At 40.4% G+C, this 26,663-nt stretch overlaps 3 protein-coding genes across 4 annotated transcripts in view; 2 read left to right on the top strand and 1 right to left on the bottom strand.

Moving 5' to 3' along the window:
• Positions 1–4,928, top strand: part of usp43b (ubiquitin specific peptidase 43b) — a 68,442-nt gene extending 63,514 nt beyond the window's left edge. The window contains exons 15-16 of one of the 2 annotated variants that reach the window (XM_078284904.1): positions 1,150–2,292; positions 2,844–4,928. In XM_078284904.1, the coding sequence (XP_078141030.1) occupies positions 1,150–2,292; positions 2,844–2,854 (1,154 nt within the window). In that variant the 3' untranslated portion in view covers positions 2,855–4,928. Of the gene's footprint in view, positions 1–1,149; positions 2,328–2,843 lie in introns of those variants that run through there. The other variant, XM_071912276.2, reaches the window with a different exon arrangement.
• An 11,897-nt stretch (positions 4,929–16,825) lies between these two features.
• mchr1b (melanin-concentrating hormone receptor 1b) lies at positions 16,826–17,854 on the bottom strand. The gene has a single exon (XM_071912268.2). It carries the CDS (start codon positions 17,828–17,830, stop codon positions 16,826–16,828), a length of 1,005 nt encoding a protein of 334 aa, XP_071768369.2. The 5' UTR covers positions 17,831–17,854.
• Positions 17,855–20,583: 2,729 nt separating this feature from the next.
• grb2b (growth factor receptor-bound protein 2b) overlaps positions 20,584–26,663 on the top strand; it is a 39,453-nt gene continuing 33,373 nt past the window's right edge. The window contains exons 1-2 of the mRNA XM_071912275.2: positions 20,584–20,739; positions 22,935–23,191. Of these exons, the coding sequence (XP_071768376.1) occupies positions 23,114–23,191 (78 nt within the window). The 5' untranslated portion in view covers positions 20,584–20,739; positions 22,935–23,113. The remainder of the gene's footprint in view (positions 20,740–22,934; positions 23,192–26,663) is intronic.

Here is a 26,663-nt window from a genome sequence, read left to right on the forward strand (position 1 = left end):
GCTCCTCCAGCTAACATTCGTGCCCAAGTTTAGGAGTCATGGACGTTTGAACTTAGTTTGGAAAACAATCTTTTCTTCATGGACTATTTTCTGGTGGAGACATACATTGTGTTGCGAGTGCGATAGAAAGGAATGGTGCATTCATGTGCTATTGATAAATCAGAAAAACAAAGTTCCTACTTGGTAGTTAGCCAGGCAACCTATCATAATGTTTTTAAAGCAAGAAGAAGCCAAATCCACATCATCCCTTTCATGTTTGTTTATCATTTATTTTCTGGGTTTGATTTTCTGAGTAAATAGAGCATGAATGCAGTGCTGTTTGGCAGACGACTGTTGCACCAGAAGATGTCTAGACTTTTCAAATCAATGGGGGCATTAAACTAAATTACCACGCAAAGATAAAGTAACTGTGGAAGAAAAATTAACATGCATGTATGTACAGCTGAACTGGGGCCCCTCAGAGAATGTACGGTTGCATGGTGAAGGTTCACCTCACTGATAACCCTTAGCCCATAACTTACTAGGTCAGAGGCTTCTTGACACAAGTGGCTCCTGTCCTAGACTAATCTGTAGATTCTCTCTAAACTAAGACATAACATATGATGCTGTAACCCTTTTCCTGTGACCTGTTCCCATGTCAGCACACTCTGTGCACCCTTGAAAGATACATAAAGACCAGCTCAAACCTATTCTTCTTCGAAGAAGTGTATGTAGCCTCCATGCTGTGTGCATCTCTTCCTCTCGAGACTCCTTTCAATAAATATATACTCAAGTAAGACGAATCTCTGACTCCGGAACTTTTTCCTCAACAGTAACTTAGGCAATTATAAACCAGATCTTCACTGTGAGGGATTTTTACACTGTACTGACATGAATGGAAATGAATGGCTGCCTGGAAGGTAGGAAAAACACATTCAAACATCTAAACAAGTACGGTACGCTTAGTAATGTCAAGTATATGTGAATTGTGGTAAATGGGCTAAAACATGCAAAAACACTGGTATGGTCCTTTAACCTTCAAAGCAAGAGTGTTTCATGCCTTTGTATTAGCATAGTACTGGACCAATATAGTACTATAATCACAGTTTTATAGCGTACCATAAGTGCATCTTAGCAGGTTCAGCTGATGTATGCTCTCTTTCCCTGTAGACGGGTTTGAAGCCAAGCCGTTTGTCCGTGGGACCCAAGGCAGGAGTGTGAGCATGAGGTCGCCCACTAAGCCCAAGGAGGCTCTGAGCAAAGTCCTGCCACTGCGCTGGTCCTTTGGCTCCAAGGACCGCACCAAACATTCAGCCCAGAACCAGCCCGGAGAGCTGGTGGAGTACCTGGAGTCGGGGCGCCGGCCGCGCTGTACCAAAGACCCTATTATCACACTGGTGGCCACCCCACCACAGAGAAGCGCCCAGGGCAGGGCCTTCGACGTGGGACAGAGGGACTTGGGCAGCTCCCCTAGTGGCAGCAGCCTCAGCTGCACGGACAGACTCAGCTCAGACACCTGTTACTCCCCCAAAATACCAGAGGGCCAGAGCAGACCGGGTGTGGAGAGAAGCATCAGCCAGGGAGCCAGTAACAGCAGCAGTGTCAAGGCCAGGGATGATGGTTCACTGGGGCAGAGGTCATCCAAGAGGGCCAGGCAGGACCAGGGCAGGACCTTGGACCTCCAGCTGCAGAGAGGGGCCATTCTGGGGGGGCACATCAGCCACAGTGCGCCTCCGAGCAGGGACTCCACACTGAGAAGAACCAAGGTCCAAACGGGGACGACCTCCAGGGCACAAAGGGATTTGTTACAGATGATCATGCACCCCGAGGAGAGGAAGGGGCAAAAGGGAGAGGAGGGCAGGAGCCACGACAGCCTCTTGTCCTTTTTCAAACCTGGTTTCATGAAGAAAGACATTCAGAGGACACCGAGCAAAGGGCAAGATAGGCGTATGAACGGCCACGGGCAACTGGGAAAGCTGGCTAGCAGCAATTTGGCCAAATTGTCCCTCTCCAATGGAACCCTGACCGCAGTAGCACTAGAAGACAAGAAGGCCAACGGCATCCCGCGATGTGACACCCATAATTGCAAAGCGCAGCTAGTCAATGGAAAGGCCGTGCATCACAACCCGGTAGACATCAAGCGCGCGCACAGCTCCAGCAACATCCAGACCAAGCTGGATCTGACGCTGCGCAGGTGCGCCTCCCTGCAGAGGAACGGTGAAATAGCGCCCCCTGCAGCCCACCGCAGCCTGCTGTCTGACAAGCCCAGCTACGCCACCCTGCAGCGGACACGATACAGTACCACCTCCCTGGGTAGGCAGAGACCGGTCCCCGAGTCCTGTTTTTGAGCCTAAACTAGGCTGCTGTCACAGCCGTAGAGTTGTAAGAGCTGTTGAGGCTTTATCTATTTGGCTGGTGTCACATTGGCTATATGAGTTATGAGCAAGCACGAATTGGAACAAATTAGAGCACATTTTACAAAGTTGTGGTTGAGTTTTTGCCCGTAGTGTCAGCCAGTATAGCTCATCAGCATGGTGCAAGAATAGAAACCTCCCCCGCTGAAGAGGGATAATCATGATGTAAACTTGATAGGGAAGACATTCCCTACCACTGTGATAAGTAAAGCAATGATTGACATGACACTGTGGGGTGAGATTAAACTGTCAGAGATCCAAATCTTACATGAATGGAAGGCTTTAAAGATAGTAGCTGCAGGAGTTCTCATTCTCAGAAAGTCTAACCCTAAGCCTGTTTTTTATTATCAATATCATTATTGTTAATTTTCTACCCAGTAATCATAGTGATTTCCTCGCTGACTGGTAACGTTGTGGCTGATGGCTTTGTATTTTTTGTTTCATTATAAGTGCCTCTGTGACAGCCCAGAATGATTGTTGAACAATAGGACCTCTCTACTGATTTCTACGCATCGCACCCAGAGAAGCACCAAGCAGCTGTCTAACTTCCAGAGAGACCTGCACCAGGACTGCTTTTTAAAGAACGTCGCTGGAAATCTTAGCAGAAAGTATATTCTCTCTCTCCCATTCATAGAAGTACTGTTATATAAGTTCTTACCTTTGTGTGTTCTACCACGCTACATCTATGCAGAGTTGAATTACTGAGGAGAGATACTGCTGTCATGATTTCTTTCTCATTTTGTTATATAAAGCAATCTACTGTCATATATGGTTTTATTTTTGAGTTTCTAATTGATATTACAAAAGAGGAGGTTGATTTAACCATTGCAAAAAACTACCAACATCTGTACCTGCACTGTAAAATGGCTGCTATAACAACATGCATTATTTGTCATTTATCATCCTTTTCATGTTATATCATTAATGCACTTTGTTTAAAAAAAAAAATAAGTTTCTGTTTTGCTACAGGGCCAGAGCTCACAAATGTCCTGGACCTTGCTAATTTAGAAACACTTAAATTGCATCTAAACTAAAATTGGCAAAATAGCAGGAGTTTGTTTTATGTTTCAGGTATCTGATTAATAACAGTTAATATACAATTTGTAAACGACCGAGTATGATACAGCAGGAGAGGTTTGTGGATCTTGGTGAAATCTGTAAGGGGGGTTTCTTAACTGCAATTAATGCGGGCAGTTTGCTTGGTTATCTGTGAAATGATTCAAAATGCCAGAAAGTGGGACAAGATCAGATCTCAAAAACCTTTCCCCTTCAAATTCTTGTCTTCTTTTTTTTTCAAATTTGATCAATTTTATATGGAGGTATGATGGGCAGTGTACATGTCAACAGCACAGTGGGATTGTACTCACTTAAAAAAATGACTTATTAGAACCTGCTGTAGGTCACATACCCACAGCATTTCCACTTCTGCTGAGCTCCAAGCTGTGTGTGTGTGTGTGTGTGTGTGTGTGTGTGTGTGTGTGTGCGTGTGCGTGTGCGTGTGTATGTGGGTGGAGTTTACGTGTCACTGAAGTCAGGCTTCCATTCCCTTGCCAACATCCTTAGTAATAAGACACCAAAATTGCCCGGACTAAATGTGGAGGAAAAGCTCAGTTTGAAGCAGTTTTCTCTGACGTGCGAGTGAGCAGAACATTCGCACGGTCCTCACAAACACAATTATCCTGTCTCTGCAGCCACAGGGGTGTGACCAGATCTATTGGTAATGGCTTGCTTGCATTAAAAGAGCTCTTTTATGTGGAAGTTCAAACACAAAGTCAGATATTGTACTCACAGCACAATAAACTTGCCACACAGGCAGAATGAGCCGCTGAACTTTCGGCTGTATATCTAAATCGTAGTCAGTCATGTGACAATATGTATCTGCACCGTATGTCGGCTCTTACTGCTAGAGGAGCAGGAGAAAAACTACAAGGGACTGTTGTGAAGGAATATACTTTCCTTCACTTACACTTGGTCGTTTGAATTTTCAATTTATAATAAACCATTTTGTGCTAGATGCTGTATTGTTACTTTATGCGTTGCACATTTGATCACTAGGGAATGCAAAAGAGACATAGTCAACGCTTTCTGTGAGTGGAGAATACAAATTGGTTGCCTACACTGTAATTGTGGTCAATTTCAATGTTGTCGAGTCATTATTTAACATTATTGTTTAACATGTTTACTTCACCACATTGTTTACTTCACCAAAATGAGCACTTGTAACAGAAATGACCATAAATGAAGGATATTTCTAAGACATTATTGGGGAAAATATGGCTTGATTATATTTTATAACTTTTTTAAAAGTCTACATTTTGTACCTGATATGTAATTATGTAATTTAAGTATCAGATTATAACATCAGAAACTGTTTCAGGTCACTGAGTAAGGTGTGGATAATGCACAAGTGGGCTTCAAGTGGGCTTGAACTGTGGACATAACACATAGAGGTCCCTGCATTGGACTGTCTGTAATGTCTGCCTAATGTGCTGGAAGTTTTATGAATTGCAAATTAAACACAGCTTTTTCTCACAATTTATCTCAGTGCAGTTAATTTTATATAAGATTTATATAAGAGGAGCTTCAGTCTAGGTGTTTCATGGTTTTTTATCTAACTCTGACTCACATCTAAGCAGTTGTGTTATCTTTCTACATAAAAGGAAGGTGAATGAAGGTTTTGCAGAGACAATAATTAACAAGCCTGAGTCTTTGTGCACTGCTATGCCTATTCAGCTGAGAATACGTCTGTTAGATTGTTTTAATTGTTTCAGTCTTCTTCCCAAAACACTGAGCTCAGGTTACTTACTGTTTACAGTAAAGATCTGTAGCTTGTTGCTCGCAATTTATCTAAATGATAAGCTGCACATGACCAGCTCTTCTTGTACAGCATGCAGCATGACATGCATTTAAATCCAGTGTACCCCACTCAAACCACTGAGGTTACATGAGGCTGAGTCGATGAACAATGAACAATTACATCAGTGATTCAGCTTTCAGTGGGATTCGGTGTGATTGCACTACTAATGTAATTGGTTGGATATGCGCAGTGCAATCAGTCCATCATTGATTTTAAAATAGATAGAGATTTAAAAGTCCTTTTGAACCATACAAATAAATAATTGAGTAAGTTAAGACACAAAGAAAAGTGCCGCATACAATTTCCAACAGAGATGTTGATCAGCACTTCCTCACTCCCTCAGCACTGCCTCCACCCCATCAGAATGGGATGTGGGGGATGTGGACCAAACACCTGGGTCTGGCCGGGGGTGCTGCCAGGGCCTGTGGGGAAACGCTTCAGGTCCGAGCGCAGCGTCCCGTGTGGGTTGTGGGAAGTGGTGCTTGGCGGAAGCTGCGGGGCGATCCGCAGCCACAGCGCTCCCTCTTGGCGGGCAGCTGCTGTTCACAGTTGCACAGGGCTGCTAGCAACAGGTGTCGTGCCAAAATCTGCATCCCATAAAATGTGTGTTACCCTGGCAGTGTGTCTGCGCTTCAATTTCACGCTACAGCGGAAAATAATTGAATTATTGAAAGATTGAATTATTAATGTGCATGTGTTGCTGTTGAGGAATAAAATTGAAGCGACATTGCAGAAACTTTGCTGGTATTGCATGGCAACAAAATGTTGGTCCAGGACCTGAGGACCGAGTCACTTTTGCTATTGTGTGTCTTGTGCTTTGTTTTGCTTCCTTGAGTTTCATCATTCTGTTCTATGATTGATTGTTTTTTTTCTTCTTTCTTTCCTTTTTTAATTTTCTTGACAGAACATTAACAGCAATCAAGACAATGCAACAACAACAGTAATAATGATAATGATAATAAAAGAGATCAGGAAAAGTAAAAAGAACAAAGAAAATAAAATATAACAAACATACAGGGAGAAAAACAGATGAACAGAAACAATTTACAAATGAAGGACACAAAAAAAATATTTTTACAACAACAATCACTGAAAGCTTTAAATTGTCACATAATGTAACAACTTGTACAGCTGGAAGACTCTTACAAGATTAAATCAAACAAGAGGCACTACTGCAAAGTAGGTCATTAATTAAGGTGTCTTCACATAACACAGCAGTATTAATATGAACTCTGTATTTTACAGCATTAAGGAGTTCAATAAAAGCTTCAATTAAATCAGTTTTTCCTCATTAATATGCAAATCTATGCAGCAAGGTGCTCCAACATCTAATCAGGTCATCTACTTCATACTCAACCTGTGGTGTAAGTATGAAGTTTCTGTCATGCTTTTGAGTTATTGTGTTCACCATGCCAGTGGGATGACATCATACTGTCCTGAACACCATGCACCATGGTTGCATGGCATGATCAAAATTGGCCATTGGCGCAATACATTTTTGTTTTGCAGAGGTCGGTAAGGACAGATGATGCTTTTTATTATTTTCACATTTTTCCAGCAGGAGGGCCGGATTCCCAGCAGGAGAGCGGGCGCTGCTGCTGATTGAATGTAGAATAAACACTGCTTTCACCATCTGACATTTTCAGAAGACCTTTAAGAAAAAAGGAAGCTGATAATGCAGCAAAGAGCAGCTTAGTCATCACCAGTTCAGTCTCATGTACTTTCTTTCATCTCAGAGGGGGAAGCCGTTGATATATCTTGGCTGTGTGGTTGAAATTTGAAATCTCTCTGTCACAGGTTTGCAAAAAAGCAAACCGGCAAACAGATTTGATGCTGTTGAATCTGCGATATTCACTTTCTGACTAAGAAACTTGAAAGATGTCATACAGTCACTCAACAGTGTGAAAATGTGATATATAATCACATTTATAATCATTTCAGCGCGTATTTCATTTCATTTTTGTCGACATAATTCCTGAAAGCGCGGCCTTCTTCCCTGCTAGCGCTGTTCCCTTTTGTCTCCATATTGTACTTTTGTAAAATGTCCTTTCCTTTCTTGAGCCTAACCATCGTGGATAGAATGGAGAGAAAAAATCACATATTTGTGCTTAATAGGCTGTCTGATGTCAATGTCACGCTCTTTTTACTGTAATGGGCAGACATGGAATTCTCTAAAAGTGCTTTGATGGTGGTGAATAATAAGTGTGCTTGCCATTCAGGTAGCTTTCCATTTGCTGCACAGGCTTTACCTCCACATTCACACTCCTCAGTTATTTAAGCAAACTGCATCATGGACAATCACATCAGTGTAGATGATAGACGAGACTCTTAGAAATTAGGGTTTCAAAAGGGTTCCAGGGTTCCAACAAGGGATTTACCTGGAACCATTTCCATCTGAAGAACCCTTTTTGTTGAAAAGGTTTTTCAGGGCTGCATGTATAATAAATTGTCTTGTCAAGAATCCTTTTCATCTGAAAGTCTTTGGAGGAAATTGTACTTCATGCTACCTTTGGAGGGTGACAAAAGGCTTGATAGACTGAAAAAAATTCAATTTTGATAATTTTCTATTTATTGCTTGACTTTATTTTGAGTTTAAAACAAAAACACAAGCCATTATTCAATTAATCTGAGAACAATGCCAATTACTGAGGGACATTTATATATTGTAGTACTTCCTTGTAGTGAATTTCTACCACTTAATGGAGAATATAAAGTGCTTTCATACAGAATTCACTTACATGGAAAATTGAATTGACCCCTAGCAGCCATTGATCTCTGAACCTTAATCATGATCTTGCTGTGCTCTTGCCGACTGAGCCACACAGGCACATCCTGCATATGCAGTTTTTAGATATGTTAAGTTAAGAAAATTGATGATTTGATGCTACCATGTGCTGCTGCATAAGATATCTCATCATCTTGCCTGAGTTTTAAATATCTATGACATATAATGTACAAAATGTACTTTGTGTAGGATTGCACTCTAGATGGCAATAAGAAAAACAGTTTTATGTCACATCATGCCAGTGGGATCAGACACCCGGCAGCTTATGCGAGACTGGAAGCTGTGGCTCTGATTTCTCAAACTGCTAGATAGATCATGTAAAAATGACAAGATACAGCAAAATAGGATTCCATAAATTTCTATGAGTAATCATGAGAATATGAGATATCAGAAGAGATCCTCGGAGGGCTTTGACTGGAAACCATATAATATCACAGGGATCAGCAGCAGAGGATAGTTTGACATTTAACTGCATAACTAATGATATGCACTACACACAATACAGCAGGCTTGGTCGGTCAGAAGTTATTACTTTCCTGGTGATTTACTTATATAAATTGTGTAAATTCATCCTCTTGTCCCACCTGGAGCCATATGGATCGACGAGTCTCACCAGCAAGTGATTGATGGTAGATAGTCAGGTTTATTGGAGACTCTAAATCCAACGGTGATTGTCTGCCTATCTGTGTGTCCCTGTGATGGACTGGCAACCTGTCCACAGTGCCTTTTGTCTAATGCATGCTGGGACAAAATACACTTTTTATCTGATGCAGGTTATATGAAAGAAAATTAATACTATTCTGATGTTTTGTTGTTGTTTATATTGATGGTCCACCTTGTGGGTTAGACGCAATACTAAGTAATTGCGTCCATTTCATAATGGTGACATACAGAAGCATTCATTGTGACTGTGTAAGCTATGAATATTCCAGCATGATACAGCCGTATAAATGATGTTTTTCTCACCAATCATCTGCCAACAGGGCTGTTTGTGAGGACTGGAGACTGCTCAGTGCCTTCATTCTAATAAATGTGTTTGTTGGCTTTGCCCATGCAGAGGGTTTGGTCAGAGGGCTGCTGTGTGTTTTTATTAAATCTGGAGGCCCTCCATGCTGTTGCTGTTGTTTTTCACAACCCCCAAAGGAAGCAATCATTCAGAAGCAGAAGGGAAGAGGACCCCCACTTGTATTTTGTTACTAGAGCCCTTGAAGTAATGTCCTACATGTCTATCTAAATTGTTATTTTTTGCGTTTGTATTAAGAGGCTTATCAGTTCCACACATTGTTGCATAAATTTTAATACAATTATATCAGGAAAGATGTTTTTTAACAGTTTTGTGACATTTTAATAAAATTCTTCTTGTTGCGGTGGAGGCTTTGATATGTTGTCATTTTAACACGTGACAGCACTGAAGGTGGGCGATGAGTGAGAGTGCAGCGGTAATGGTGTCTGCTCATGGATGGTCTGCGGTGGGATCAGATGGACTGTTACTGAATTAAATTTGACATTAAAATTGTTTTCCAGCAGAGAAATCAGCAGAAAAAGAATATCTTTATTATTAAAGGACAGGGAATCTTGGTATTGGGCAATGTTTCCTTCAGAAACAATCGCTTAGAAGATTAAAGTTCTTTATATAAAGTTTACAAGTTCATTTCTTAAAATCCGCAGTGAAGCAATTCCCAGTCAAATTCATATTCAATCCATGGCCTGACTGGTCTATTTAGCATTGTTGCAGATCCTAGGGAGCAACTGCATTACATAATCTTGTTTAGCATGCGGAGCGTTGTTTATCCAGGTTCTCTGAGAGAAACAAGCATCTAAATCGATACTAGACAACACAGCCAATGACATTAAAAAACATACTATATATATATATATATACATACTGTATATACAATACACATACTGTATATATATATATATACACACTCTCTCTCTCTCACACACACACACACACACATACACACACTTATATATATTTTCTATAATATACTGTGGCCTGGAAAACAATGTCCTGAATCCTTCACCGTGGAAAGTAAAACTAATTGATTGTCCAGACAATTTTGAGGGAAACAAACCATTCATCATACCTGTGTGTGGATATACACTGAGTCTACCAAAATATTAGGGACACTTACCTACCAGTTAAACGTTTGGACACACCTGATTGAATGTACTATGTTTTTCATTATCTTAAAGCCATTCTGATCTAAAGGCTTCTGCTTAAATGCTTGAAATGTGTTTCTTAGACAAATATAAATAGTGAAGTTGATGCCTGTGTATGAATTTCTTTCCAAAGCCTTTGCCTTCCCATCAAGGCAAAGGGCGGCTACTTTAAAGAATCTAAAATATGAGATATATAAGATAGTTTTGATTTGTTTAACACTTTTTTGGTTACCTAATAATTCCATTTGTGTTATTTCATAGTTTTGATGTCTTAAATGTTGTTTTCTGTCTAAAATGTGAAAATGGTGAAAAATAAAGAAAAATGTGTGTATCCAAACTTTTGGACTGGTAGTGTACTCTTTTCATGAAACACGCTGATGAGGTGAATCCAGATAAAAGCCATTATCCCTTATTGATTTCCCTTATTAAATCTATACCGATCACAAACAGAGAAATATGAGAGATCTAGACAAAAAGAAGCAGACGAGATGTGGATTGAGCAAGATGTCCGTAATATTTTGTACATCCAGTGTACGCTGGCTTCTGCAAAACATCACCTTACTCACACTGTGTTCATGTGAGTGTAAAGATAGAATTCCTCAATACACTGTATATGTGAGAGTGTTTGTGAGGCTCTCCTCCGCGCCTACAGGGAGAAAGGCAGGCTGAGCACCAGAGCAGTGCTTTGAGCCCTTATGTAATATTTAACACACTTTTGTTATGGCTTTTCATGCACCACCAAGGTTGCAATATAAGATGTTTAAAGGGGCATTAAGAGATCTTTTACTTTTATCGGCTGCAGTTGGAGACCAAGGTTGACATGACAATGACATCAACATTAACATTCATGGTGGCCTGTCATTGACATAAGTAGAGGAACCTGCACATCCAATCCTCTTAGTGCAGGTGCGTAGGAATAAAGGCCCCGGCTTGTGTAATCATAGAATAAAGTTCCCATACTGCTCTTGCAACACAGACAATTATTTATTGAGCACTAGCGTTTCGATCCTATATGGACCTTCATCAGAGCATGAAAACACCACAACTGAAGCAGAGTTTATATATATAGCTTAAACGCCATCCCATCCCATGTGTGCCTACTTATTCCACTACAGATAATCCACACCCTACTGTGTCCACTGATTTCATTCATGGGTGAATAAGTACAGTTTGAGAGTTATTCGTCATACAGTGCATAAATCCATCACAAAAATTGATTGGCAATAATGCAATCTTCAGATTAGTCCATAGGAATATTCAAATTGGAAAAAGAAAGCACATCCCAAAACAAGGCAAACAATTTGAATACTATGCACTTGTATGCTACTTTGGGCCCTGAGCAAAGTCTGGAGAGTTTGTCTGATGCCAGTTGCTGAGTCAGTGAAGTGTTTGAGATTGACGGGTTAGTGAAGAGGAACATTTTCTTCTGACTACAACACTCCCTTTTTGAAAAATTAATTATGGTGTTGTAATTACAGTTCCCTGTCTCCTGGACGGCCTGACTGGACAGCAACAGCCTGTGTTTGAATTGCATTTCTTACCAAGTAATTCATCATTTTGGAGAAATGTGAGTGAACTGCATGTCCAGAAAGATACAGCAATGGCCTTGAAGGTTTTATGCCTCATGGTCAGTAGAAAAGAGTAAGGAGGTGAAAAGGGAGAATATAATATTATAACACACACACAGAGGCTGGTGTGAACTGACTGACACAATGAGTTGGGTAACTTTTTCTCATCTTTACCGCTAGACTGAAAGTGGCATATGTGAATGATTGGGTGGAATTTATCACATTTGGGAGTAGCCCCTCTGAGTTTGATATTGCCGCTCCTGTTGAGCAAATACATTGATTACATCGTCTCCCTCACCTGAAAGCTCTTTTCGGAATCAGGCAGGTTTGTTCCAGGGGACTGCTCATGCTTATTTCTAAACATTTCATCATGCAGGCCCATGAAAACTCATATCTGTTTACCTGCGTCCCGAGGATTTAAAGGTTATGGTTAAGCCTACTGGAATAGCCTAATCCCTTGAGTTGCAGTGAAGCTTCTCTCTCAACTAATTCACACAGCACGGTATCTGACTTTTTCTTGCACACAACATGTGCTGTGTGAACTAAATCCTCATATTTTCTTTTTTCTTTCTTTCTTTCTTTCTTTCTTTCTTTCTTTCTTTCTTTCTTTCTTTCAGTAGCCTGAAAAAGATTACATTCCCAGTGCAGCTTTTTGCTTTTATCATAAATATCCAATTATCTGAGCCTCAAGGACACAGAAATGGTCTTAATTAAAGGGAAACACCACTGAATTTCAGCATGTTTTTCCTACACCCTTGTCCTATAACACAGACACTAGAAATATATTTCTGAGAGTTTTCCTCACCCCCTAACCAATGACATCATTCCACTCTACAGCTCCACTGATAATTGTACCGACTACATAAAGATGTTGGTTGATGTTATCACTTTTTTCACCTAATCCCACTGTGCCGAAGTCTCCACTTTTCAACATCAACTTTTGCACAGACAGATAAGAACAACACACAAAGGACTAAATAACATCAATACCTGAGTGTCTGGTAACTGCAGGCAGTTTGTCTTGATGATGCCATAGCTCAGCATGGATCCCCTGGTTTCTATCTCTGCGAGAGAGTTGGTCATGTTTGCAAATATTCACATTGTAATGGATAATTGGGATAAATCTAAAGGCCTTCGGGGACCAGCATATCTAAAATGTAGCTAGGAGCCTGACCCTAAAGCCTTAAACCTTATCAATAAAATCTTAAAATCGATTCTAAAACTTACAGGCAGCCAGTGAAGAGAAGCGAGGATGGGTGAAATATGTTCCTGTCTCCTGGAACAAGTCAAGAGCCTAGCAGCAGCGGAGATTGTCTTCTGGCTCAGCCCTGAATACAGAGAGTTGCAATAGTCCAGATGAAATAAAAGCATGAATTACTTTTTCAAGATCAGCAGTGGTTAAAAATGACTTATATTAGAGGACGGACAGCCAAGTTCTGAGTGGAAGGGACGGATAAAAGGATCTCGGATTTGGAAGCATTGAGCTGGAGGAAGTTCTGTGACATCCAGCATTCAATTTCTGCAACACAGGACATGATATGAGTTAAATTGACAGATGCAGGTTTACATGGGACATATAACTGGGTATCATCTGCATTACAGTGGAGTGTCTTTTAATATATCTCGTGTGACCATCAAGACAAGGGGAGGAATTATAAAGATCAGATGGTACTTTATTGATCCCCTTGGGGAAATTCATGTGTTTCACTCTTTTCTCTTTAAGAGGTGCAATGGAATCTAAAATATGAAGACATGTACTGTTAAAATCCATGACTAGGTCCTCGACGGAGAGATGAGGAGACACTAGAACAACCAGCCAGAAAAGCTTGGCAGAATCAAGGAGCTGACGTACTGTTGAGGGGGCGAGAGCGGATGCAAAAAAAGGGGTCATGGGCGCAGGAGGTGAAAGGGAGGGCTGGAAACCCACTGCTTTACGGTCAGACGGAGGGAAGTCTGTCAATTTTAGATTATTCACTGCTATACCAAATGAAAGCACCAGATTGAGAGTATGACCCTTGGTGCGTCTAGACCCGTTAACAACCTGAGCAAAATTAAAAGATTCATACAGCTTAATAAAATCAGAAAGTGGGACAGCAAACATGTATATTAAAATCACCAAGGATAAGAGCTCTATCATATTGTGGCACAATAAGTTATAAAAGCTCTGAATAAAATCAGGGTTAAACTTAGGAGATCTATAAATAGATACACAGTATGCAAGTCTTATCATGAATTATAAAGCTAAGGATTTCAAAGGTGGTAAAACTGCCAAGAGATACGGGGGAGCATTTCAAGGTGTCATTATACAGAGCGGCAAGACCTCCTCCAAGTGTCAACATGTTTTGCAGACTCCACACTTAACTGACGTGTTGGACTTAAAACATAAATCCACCCAAAAATATAATCCATACATGTCTGTCTAATAATGTGGGAAAACACAATCGTCACTGGTTTTAAACTCATGATTTTGCAAGTACATAATGTAAGCCTCATCCCTCTGAACCGACGGGATGTCAGATCTGTGCAAGCACACTCTGTGTTGTCTTATTAACCTGTGTGCGTGTGTGTGCATGTGTGTGTGTGTGTGTGTGTGTGTGGACATAAAGGGAATATTGCTTGAATGAGTTCATATCCTGATGCAGGCCAGCTGGGTACTCAATGTTGTAACATCTCCTATTCATACATGTCCACTTGTGAAACTGTCTAAGAACATAAATCCTGACTTTAAATCTTGAATCCTCAGAGTCACACAAATTGAACACAAAGCTGTGAATGTGAAATACAAGCACAGAAAAACATGTATGTAGCCTATCTACTGACATGGGAATATCATTTGGTATTCAGTTTATTTGAGCTGATGATAACTTACAATGAACTGCCCTATTATAAATGCAATTCCAATCTACCTTTATTTGTTGATATGCTGCCAATAAGTTGTACGCGTACGTTATGTATGCAGGGGGGAAAGAAGAGAGAACTGCTCTTTTAAACCATAAAACAAGCATTTATCATCCTGAGAATGCCATTTAATCACGACTTCATTCCACTCCACTCTGTCTTAAAGATAATGAGTGCTACTTCTACTCCTGCCATCTGACACTAACCGCTCAGTGTTCCTATTGTGAAAAGCTGAAGAAACACATAACACCACACTTCATCCTGTTCACTTCACAAACGCCGTTGCTTCTGGTTGAATTGTTTCCCTGTTTACTTAATATATAGCCTTGTGTGCAATTTACTGGAGAACTTTGCATTTAATTCAACACTTTATTGACACTTACTCATTATATAATCATATGTATTGTTTACATGAAAGCTTACAGAAGCAAGATGATCCTCAATTGATCTTACAACACAAACATGTCATTCTGAAGACAGAGGGATTGCCAACCAATCTCCCTAATACATTACATTTACATACAACACAGCTTCTTATTAAGCGTAAACTGAATTTGACCTCTCAGTAATAAAACCAAATCTTGTAGTTTTGAACATAGCAAAGCCCACAGTCCTGGAGTAGGACTAGCCACTTAAAGCATACATTAGACAATGTACATGTCAAGGAAGAACTTTCCACAGAGGTCACAGCAGTACAGGCAGCACCTCATCATAGACATTAATAGTATTAAAGATGCCCAATTAAACACTCCAAGGTTAACACGCAACAACAAATAATTACATCACAGCATCACAAGTCAAATGGCCCCATACTGTAGATACAATGTCAGTATGGGTAATACAGGTAGATGAGACTGCCTTGCATGTCTAGAAAGAAGATGACCAGTTATTCAGTGTAATATAAGAATGGATCATCATTTTCTGCAGTGAAAACTATAAAAACAATATTAAAAAAAGATGTAGTCATCATAGAAATCCCATTGCTTACTACATGCAAAGCCTGCAGCTGTGTACTGTTGCTGCACTGGTGTTCCACCCCTGAACACACTTCAAATTTGTTTTGTCAGCTGTCCGAATTTGCAAGGAATGATCTGGCAAACAGTTCTTTGAAAGACACAAGGTTTGAGCTACAATATGTCAAAATTAGACTCTTTTTACAACATTTGAGAAATGATATGCTGCAGTGGCTGCTGCAGTATACATGTTGGATAGATTCCAGACAGATGGATCAAGCGAAGGCTTCTTCGAAGCTACCTCTGAAGATTTTGGCTGTGGATGTGCTATCCACTTCACAGGTAGTGCCATGGCTGTCAGGACTAATATCACATAAGTGGTCAAAGTGTCATGACATGTACAATAAATTCTGCAATCTAACAGCATTGATTATATCATAACAACACATTTAACTAATGTTATAACCAATTGATTGTGAAAATTATTATTTCAAGGTCCGGAACCAAGGTTACATTCTGCACATCCAAGTGAGGTGCATAAAGTGAGCTAGGTTAATTAAACTGCTGTGTAAATTAACACAGAGGAATTTCTCTATTAACACAGAGTTATCTCCTCTCATTTTCCTTTGCAAGGTGGCAGTTTGGATTTTCTACTGGCTGTGCAGTGTTAAAATAGGGGGAAATTATTATTATATTACTATGAATATGAGAAATGACAAGCCATTTTAGCTCATTGTGAAAATTACTATCATCTTATTGGCAATTTAAAATGTTAATGGGAAAATAAATTAAAGCAAATGTATTCAGAAGATTCCAATGAATTAAACGAATTAGTCACCCACAGTAAAAGTGCTTTCACTGGTTTGAATAATGATGTCCTCTTCTGAATTGGCCAGTGCTATTTGTTGGCCATTGCTGAATATGGTTTGACTTGGTTTTCTCATTTTCTATGCCTTGCTGACCCAAAAAAATCAAGTACCCTGTAAAATACATACAAAATGATTGATGTCATTCAATGCCACATTATGTTTTATATCAGCACATACAGTCCAGTACAATCATGTGGAAATTCCTCCTTCATACTGTCTTCATGTTAACATGTTGCTTAAGCCAATCCCTAAGTGCAGCGGTAGCTGATGGCTCTTTCTTGGCAATGGTGGCTGTCAAAACTAAATGTATGGCTGCTCTACAGTTAGCTGCCCACCTCAGTGCACAGCCACAGTGACAGGCAGCATGTTTTGACGTAGTTCCCTGGATGACTGGGAGTGAGATGGATGAGAGCTGTCCGGTGCCATCCTCAGAGTCATACTGGCATCAGCCACAGCTGGGGCAACTCTGAACGCCCTGTGGGTTGGCCGAATGGCCACGATGAACTGCCTCTTAAAGGTGTCGCTCAACACGATGTAGAGGAATGGGTTAATGCAGCTATTGGCATAGCCCATGCTAATAGCGATGTTGTAGGCGTACAGGAAAGCAAAGGTAGGCCGCTGTACCCCCAGGTGGGCCAGTTGCAGGATGTAGTAGGGGGCCCAGCAAATGAAGAATGCCAGGCATATGGCCACTGCCATGCGGATCACCTTGCGCGTACGCACCCTCAGGCTGCGCTGGGGCAGGGGAGCCACTGTGGCTGACATGTTTTGGAGAATCTTGAAAAAGACCACACAGATGACCACCAGAGGCAGAGCGAAGGCCAAGAAGAACTGGTATAGGGTGAACCAGTATGTATCTGTGGCGGGGTTGGGCAGCAGGAGCGCACAGCCGACTGAGCCGTCCTTGAGAGGCATGAGGCCTGCGTACATCCAGACCGGGGTAATGGAGACCAGAGAGAACACCCACACCAGCGCAACTGCTGCCCCAGCCATGAAGGGGGTCCGAATATGGTTGAAGCGGATGGGATGGACGGTGGCCAGGTAGCGATCCAAGGTCATTACAGTAAGGATGTAAGTGCTGACAATCTGACTGTTGGAATCGAGCGCAGTGATGACAGTGCACATGGTGCCACCAAAGCACCAGGAGCCGTTGCCCACAAGCTGGTGGATGAGAAAGGGCATGCCGAGGAGGAAGAGGAGGTCCACGATGGACAGACTGAAAATAAAGATGTCTGGTACTGTTTGCTGGGCACGGAACTTGGTCTTCTTCACAATGGTGTAGATGACAATGCAGTTTCCAAAGATCCCAAAGAAGCAGATGACACCAAAGATGCTCGGCATGAGCACATTGTTGTAGGACTGCTCATTTTCTGGTGAAAAGATACAGACACAATGTTTGCTGTCAGTTATAGGCTATAACACACTCTTGTAACACATTTTCTATTGCCTGTACTTATTTCCATAGATATCCCAGCCTTTTAGTTTCCTTTGTAGCCTAAGGTGCTGCATTTGATGAAATCAAAATGAAACAAGCTTGCACTGACCAATGGGCCCTTCTGACTGCTCGTCCAAGATAAAGGCATTTTAATATCGGACAAGCGCTGCACACTAATATCTATTGGGAATGATAAATATTCGTCAACATTTGCTCAAAAATAGCGCAACCCCATCTCTAATTTGAAAGACTTTAATAACACAACAATGCATCAGTTTTCAACTGTGGATAGTGACTATCATATGTGACCTAATCCTATGCAGTACATATTATTTGGACTGGATAACGCCAGGCTATTCGTAGTGACTTTTTTATAACAATGTTTTTATTATTGTGACATAGGGCTCATTGCGTTCATTAAAAGTCAAGCTATACACAATTCAAAAAAGAGAAGAAACAAATAACTTACCTTGTACTGGACTCTCGGACGAACTGAGGGATGAGAAAGATGAATTCGAGTCAAAGTCCATCTCAAAGTTTGACATAAATCTTAGGGCTCTGGCAGCGTTGCTCTGAAATAGTCTGCAGTGTTTGCAGACTATTATACATTTTAAGTACCCTAAAATGTATGGATTTGACAGATATCCAAAAAGATATCATCAATGTACATAAAGACTACAACGTACAGAGACCATAGACCTCGTATTGCTGCGTCCCCCTGACACACTCAGACACATGTAGCGCAGCAGTCTGAGGCGACACCAGATATCGCACCACCTTACTAAAGCATGCGCGCACCAGACCCAATACGCACCGTGCGTAAAAGCCTCTTGATATACTACAAGTGAGCATTTTCTTTTCGTAGATCAATGTGTAACAGTCAAATTTTTTTTTTTTTTTTTTTTCATAATTTCTTTTTGATTTACTCTCCAGAGAACAAAGTTACTGTTGCCAGTTAGGATTGAACCTAAGCTTCTACCATTTTGAAAATTTTTTTTTTTAATCTTTCTCTCTCATGCAGAGAGGAGAGAGAGAGAGAGAGAGAGAGAGAGAGAGAGAGAGAGAGAGAGAGAGAGAGAGAGTGAGAGAGAGAGAGAGAGAGGATATTTGGGTGATGCTGCTGTGATTCTTCAAAATGGTCAGAAGCAATTTATTTTCATCAAAATGCAGGTCTTTTTTTATCCACTGTTTATAGAAAGCTTTTTTTAATTATACTTTTCTTGCAGCTTTGGTTTAAAATGACATATTCTGGAGGAGGCACCGATTTCATGGAATCGCCTACCTGGTAGACTCAGCCCAAGCCTTTCTCTAACTTTCATATAGCTAAATAGTGTGTCTCTTCGAGTTTATAGTGACCTTATCTTACGGTAATTGTAGCCTATCTTCTATAATATGAGCCTACTATAGGATTTATGTGGTAAAATAGTTGACCTATTGTAGGTGCATAATATTTTTTTTAAAATGTTGTGACATTTGTCTCTATCCTTCTAAAATGTACTACTCTTAGGCTACTGATTTCATTTGCAGTAAGATTAAATCCAGCAATACCATGATAAACATAGACACGGCCAGAAAGTTAGAAATATTGCTGATACTTGTGTGTAGCTGGTAGTTTTGATGCTAAGAATAAAATGCCCTACAAACTTCTGTGCTTCTCTGTTCCGTCTGAAATAAGTAATATATGGCCACTTATTGCACTTTTATATTTCACTTCACACCGTTGTAACAGCCGCTAAAAAAAAAATCTCTCACTTAGTCTAAAGTGTGTTGGTGACACTCAATATTGAGTGACCTAATGGTATTTTATGGTATTTGTTTTTATCTCATATAGGCTTGGTATCACTATAGATCTCTCTATAATAGGCTATCCCTATACATTCCTAAAATAATATTCCGATATGGATTTTTGCTGTGATTTGCTGTGATAATTGTATAGTATCCTTCTAAAATGTATTTTAAGATTAGTATCACTGTTTCTCGTAAGGTTAAGCTTTTCCACCAGGTGTCGCCCTTTTCAAGGTATTCGCATGTCTCAGTTGCCAGAGATAAATGGTCAGAACTAAGAACAGATGTCTAAAACAGCAAACAAAAATAGACGAGCAAATAGCCCACTTATTGGCAAAAACAAGTCTATCCCGGGCCCTGCTGTACAATTACCAGCTAGCACAATCACCGTTGACTACACTTATAATACACTTTTATGTCCATAAAACTAGAACCTGTAGAAAAGATGACCTTTGCTTAGTTTACGTGTTTTTATCCCTCTCTAATTTTAATCTAACTGAATCAAACAAGTTAATCCACATGCATATATGTATGTATGTATGTATGTATGTATGTATGTATGTATGTATGTATGTAGGCTATGTAGGCTATGTATGTATGTATGTATGTATGTATGTATGTATGTATGTATGTGTCTTATGGCATGGCTGGTAGAAATGTCTTGGGCACCTGTCAAAGAGATAAAGTTTACCTACATTATTTGGTGAGACAAGAAATATTATGCAAGCCAGTTGGTGACAGTCGACACCTCTGAATGTAACGTTAGTGGGTTTGCCAGACACTGCACAGACTGACAGGGAGGAGTTCCAGTCACAACAGCAGGCAGCCCCCCTCCCAGCGTTGTGGAAGGAAGCGGAAATAAACGTCGCTAACCTTATGCTAGTAGCTAGATTTAGGCTCCCAGTTCGGGGTGTAAGCGAAAACAGACGTACATCGTTTTTTACCTCTCAAGAGAAAACAAGAAGTGGATAATAACACTAAAGCGTTTTACTTAACACAGAGGTGGCATCTAAACGGAATTTCTGGAGTGGTGAGTTTGCTTTACACGTTCCGCTTACACAAAAGTTGCGTACTGTTTCCTTTGACGACGCAGGCTAGCTAAGTTCGGTAGCTAGGCTAACTGTGCAGCCAAGCTAGCAACAGCCTGCGGTATGAAAAAAGGTGTTTTCGTCTTTTTCACATTTGCTAGCGTGAAGCTAGCTAGTAGGCCTTTCATGTCAATAAACAGCTCAGTTGAAATGATACCCTCATGTTGAGTGTTGACATCTTTCTTTTGCCTGTTGTCTTATTTGATGAGGTTAAGTTTGATTGCGATACTGCCTGGCAGTTACCGCTAACTGACCGTTAGCCAGAAAGCTAGCTCCAGCGTTCTAGAACACTGGGCGCAGTCTGTTTGCTGGAACGGAATCGATCCAATCGAACTGGCGTAAAAACGGTGTAAACTCACCGAAACAGGCGCGGTTTATTGCCCAAATGGCATTTTGATAGTCGTGGGGATGTTTTTCCATTTCACGAGAAGTTTATAGATCCTAAAGGAAAAATACATTGCACTCTGCCTGCCCCTTTTGCACATCAGCTCCCCTTTGCATTAAGTTTTGCTTTTACTGCTTCTATCACTGACATGTTTTGTTGTCCGTTTGTCTTGAGTAACGTTACTGTGGTCATGGCTTGATGTGGTTTTGTGTATATTGTGTTGTTTTAAACCCTGGATGAAACCGAAATCCTCCCTGGTGGGACATTAAAGATATGTGATTGAACGAAATGTATTCAGGTGTTATGGTTTATACTGTCAACCACTTCACAAACAAGAATATAGCTAGAAGAAATGCCCTGCATATTTGGTTTCATTCTGTTCTCTAAATTGATCCATTACGAAATAGTCGTCCTCTGGACTGTTATGGGAAGAAATTGCATGGAAGCTAAACATTTGCAATCATAAACTGGCATCAATTTGTTCATTTCGTACAACATTTTGTTGTTCACTGGCCTGCGAATTCAAATCTAACGCTTTGCTAGACGCACTGTTGTTGGATTAGTTTGAAACTGTTAGAACTGAACGGCAGCATTTAATTAGCTAACGTAATGAGACAGCTTTATCCATTTAAATCAGTAAGGTAGGTTTAACCAATTTTTCGCTGTGAGCTATGCTTGTTTAAGTAGGCTACTAGCTTGCTAGACGGGCTGGCTGTCAAATATGTTCCACTATCTGTGGGAATTGTCACAGATTGTAGTGAACCTTGGTGCAAATTTGTCTCAATCCCCACTCTTGTCCTGTGATTAATGATGACAGGAGTAGCAGCAGCTAGACCATGCAGACTGTGACCCCTTTTCAAATCGGTTTAACAGTGGAGATAACCAATAGTAATAGTGCTATGACCTTTTAGGATCATCCCGTCGTCTCGTTGTTTTTTTTTCTTTTTCAAAGAAAGTTGCCATAATTACTTGAGATTTTCTGTTTTATGTCACTACTGAGTATTTTTTTAAGTCTGTGCTTTTACCTACTCGGGCATAATATACTCTCGCTATCTGAGTAAACATTAAACTGTATACCAGTCATTAATCCAACATAATTCATTTCCTTGGCCAGTGGCAGTATTTTGACAAGGTGTTAGCCAGGCTTATTCATTGTAATTTGGTTGGTGTTAATAGTGACTGATCAGATTCAGATTTTTCCATATATTTTCAATATATTAGGCTATATATTTTCAGGCCAAAACAGCGAAGTTAATGTATATTGTGGGTGGTGATTATTTGGGCCATCTTAATCTTAATGTTTTAAGTAACTTTTTAGAAATTTCTTATCTACTCTATACTGTAATCACTTCATAGAGAAGTATTTTCACATCGTTGAGTACAATTTTGACTAAGTATCAGCATTTCTACTTGAGTAGCACACTTCAGTTGTCTTCCCACATTTCGTTCCAGTTTATCCTCTAACTTGTTTGCATTTACTACTTGCCAACTGTCACTTACTGCCAAACAAACTGGAGTGCAGCAGATACAAGCACACACCCTGACTAGGTTTTCTTTGTGATTTAGTGTGTGTGTTGTTCTTATGGACATCTCGGGGTAGAGTCTGCACTGAACAAGGACCACACTGAAAACCAGTGATCCTCCCTTGTGCAATTACTCTACACTTAGCCTAGATCATTAGACAGATGCTTATCTGGGTAATTTGTACTGTTTTTGATTGTCCTGATTGAGTATCTTTGCTCTTGTTTGCAGGTACCTTACTGTGACCTTTATGTGAGGTCTAAGCCCTAAAGGAACGGGTCATAGACGGGAGGAGAGACTCGGAGAAAAGCAGCTGACCACAGAATCCTGGATCTGTGTTTTTATTTTTTGAGTCAGTCCCTGAAACACACAATTAAAGCCAAACAGGTTCTCAGCAAGCTACGAGAACTATGGAGGCCATTGCCAAATACGATTTCAAAGCCACTGCTGATGATGAGCTTAGTTTCAAACGCGGGGAAGTCCTCAAGGTAAATGACATTTATATCTGATTATTTGATGTTATGGCATGTGTTCATTACTCGTAATCGTCAAATGCTTGAGAAGTTTTCCTTGCTGTGGGTTTACTGTCCCTCCAATTACTCACATGTCTCTTGGATCAGTGTGTTATATGAAAACGGCAGCCACAGTAAATAATGAGTTTCAGGCAGTAATGCTCTTATGATCTATATGATTAAAGAGAATGCAACCCCAAATAAAGTTGGAGTTAAAAGCTCAAATCTCACATCAAGAATATTTTAATTGTGCGTGTCCCATTGGAACCAGTGTAGGACTCGGTGCAGGCAGGGTCAAAGCGCAGTCTTACTCTGTTTTTTTCTTTTTGTTTTTTGGTTCCCAAAACCCGCCCTCTGTGAAAACTACTACAATGTTCCCTCATGGTCAAGTACTATTTTCTGACTCAACAAACAAGTGACCAGAATGTTTTCTTATTTTATTTAGAGATGATTTGTTGTAATGATAGAATGAAAACAATATTAATTGAAATAAAATTGCAGGTAGTGTCAGCTGTTGCCTTAGGATACTGGAGGCTGTCGTCTGATACAAAAACCCATTGATAATATCTTCAAATAAAGTTCAAAGATTTTGTCACCCCACACATTTAGCAAAAAACAGAACCTTGCCAAAAAACGATTTTTGTCAAGTCCTTATGCAATGTTTCTTTCTGATCTCCATCTCTCAAGTGACTCTTTTGATGCATTGCATGGTAATTTGAACAGGTTTATTTTCATAGATAATGGCAATTAAATGGTAAGCACAACAGATGTTAGTTCATAGTAGGTGTTACATACATACAAATTATTCTTAATCTACACAAGCAGAGATGACTATTAGTTTCTATTGAAAGAATTGTTCCAGTTGATGTGTATATACTCACTACAAATGCTCACTGAAAGAACATAGTAATTACATTGGCAGCAGTACAACAAAATTTGATGTAGGCCTGCTTAGCTGCTGTGGTGCATGTAGAGTTGTATGACAATATGCTGTTCTACATGAGCAATGCTCATGCTATAATGCAAAAGATGGAATGATGAAAGGCAAAAGATGGAAGATTTTTTCTCCATTATGAACTGTTAAGTGCTCTCCTGTGTTGAAACCTCAGGCTTCTGCGGGTCCTCAAGCATGAGCAGCTTATTCAAAACCTCAATCTTTCTTTTTGCCTGAAAAGAGTTCATGTCATTCTCAGACCTTGATGTGATGGCAAGATATTAGAAAGGACATAAAGCAATTTTCCTACACAAGTGTTCTCTTTGGGATTTAAATGCAATCATCATAATCCCTCTGTTTAACGTCAGAGTGAGTCTGGGAGGGGAGGGCGCAGGGGCGGTGATGCAGAAAAATGGAGAATAAACCATTATATTTTCTCACCATTTCTCGGAAATGTTTGTAGCTGGATACTCTGAACCTAAAAAAGCATCCTTTGATAATGGTTGACGTTATGGATTGATGCTTTTTTCCTTGGCTTTTGAGCCAGTCCTCATTTTACTGAAAAGGTCTGCCTGCAGCTAAGATGGTTCCCAGAAAGAATGCTCTTAGCTATGGGCTGACTACAATGTGAATAGCCCTTTTGTAAAGGACACATATGTGAAGGACCACTCAATTTTGAACATTGCGTATTTCCAGTGTAACCTGTCGGCCTGTTTTGATCATAACAGTAAATTGTTTTCATGGGCAACAGCTACATTGCCTTGACACGCAGGCAGATGGAGCAGTGTTATGGTGCAAGCAGCCCCAGTTTGTGTGTCAACCTCATTGCATTTTCGTTGTCTCCTCATCCATGGTCCAATTTAGAAAATGAATTATGGCACCACTGCTATTATGCCTACCACTAATTTTGGTGAAAGTATACAAGAGGAAGGGCAAACTCTGTAGCACAACTGTAGCTGCTAGAAAGGGATCTGTAGCTAGTAGTAAGGGACCATCCTCTCCATAGTTTCAGTATCCTCCTCCCATTGTAGATTCTCAACCTCAAGGGCCATGTGGTTCTCAGCCCGTGTGAGACGACACTGCCCTCGTCCAACACCCTAACAAGCGGCAGAGCTTTGCATAAATATTAATCAGGGCGCAAGAGCAAGGCAAGTAGCTTCATGGCAGTGTTTTAGGCCTGCAGCCAAGTGATACACTTGAAAATCAAAAATTCCTGCAGGAGTTGCATAAGCCTTAGGCTGGACCACCACATGCTGCCCGCCAAGGCCTCCCCACCATCAGCAGGATGGGGATTGGAGAGGGGGAGTGAGGGTGAAATCAGTGGAATGTAAGCCTGAGCCAATAGTCAAAATGAATTCTGATTGCATGGGTGTCTAGAAATTATGTACATGAGAAAGCCTCCCCCTTATGAGAAGCATCAATTCATCCCCCTCATTTAAGTGCTAACTTTTTAAGTAGGTCATTGCCTACAGACAGTGCTACTTGTTTTATCTGTTGAAGAAATGTGCAAATATTTTGTGTGGTAGAATTAGGAGGCCCACTCATTTGTTTACCCTCTACCCTAATTGTGTGGTAGCCAAATCTGGATGAGCAATTCAGAATATACTGTATATATATATATTGTATTCAAAATTATTAAAATGAGCTGTCAGCAGCCATGGATGAGTTGACTGTGCTTGTTGGATTATCTGGCAGGGGATGAGCGCAATTTGCACGTTTTTTTCTCTCTGAATAAGTGGTTTGGCATGGAGTTTTGAGAAGAGTCCTTATCTCACTAGGGGGGCTTTGCGGGAGAGAGAGTGTCAGCTCACGAAACAGGGAGCTAAATATGAGTTCTTATTAAATTTGCATATCAGAGGAGAGAAACTAGTTTTCCCCTAATTTTCACGGCCAGCTGTCTGGTTGGGAAATCTCTAGCTTTCACTTTTTACCAGATGGCAGAGTTTCAACCTCAGAAAGACGTTAATGGGGAAATACCACATAATTTTAGTTTTTTTAAAATTGGTTTCATTGTCCAGTGACAGTTCTGCTTTTATTAGTGTATATTCTCAACTGTGTCCTTCAGTCAACAAGGCGTCGTGCCTACTGTTTTTTTTATTTTGTTTTTTTTATTAATGACATCTTTTCCCATAATTCTGAGAAAAGATCTCATAATTCTGAGATAATGATCTTGATAAATCCAGGCGGAGATACGTGCACACTGCTGGATTATGAGTGTCTTAAGGGCATTTTAAGAACATGAATGATTGTAGTTTTGACAGTTGTCTGACTGTGTCTTGAGTCACCATGTAGCCAGCTTGAATGCATTTCAGATGCACAGCCTTATATCCGTGAATCATGCCATATTGCCTCAAATGATCCTTGAGAAATAATGGAATGTTAATGCCTGTGTTCCACCAGTCAGAACTAGAAGATTTCCGGTCCGATTTTTTTTCCAGAATAAAAGCACAATTTCAACAAATCCACAGCACTCAAATAGTGACTAAAAACTTTATTTGCACAAACAATGCATCT

The sequence above is a fragment of the Centroberyx gerrardi genome, chromosome 7, assembly GCF_048128805.1.
Source record: "Centroberyx gerrardi isolate f3 chromosome 7, fCenGer3.hap1.cur.20231027, whole genome shotgun sequence".
Classification (NCBI taxonomy): Eukaryota; Metazoa; Chordata; class Actinopteri; order Beryciformes; family Berycidae; genus Centroberyx; species Centroberyx gerrardi.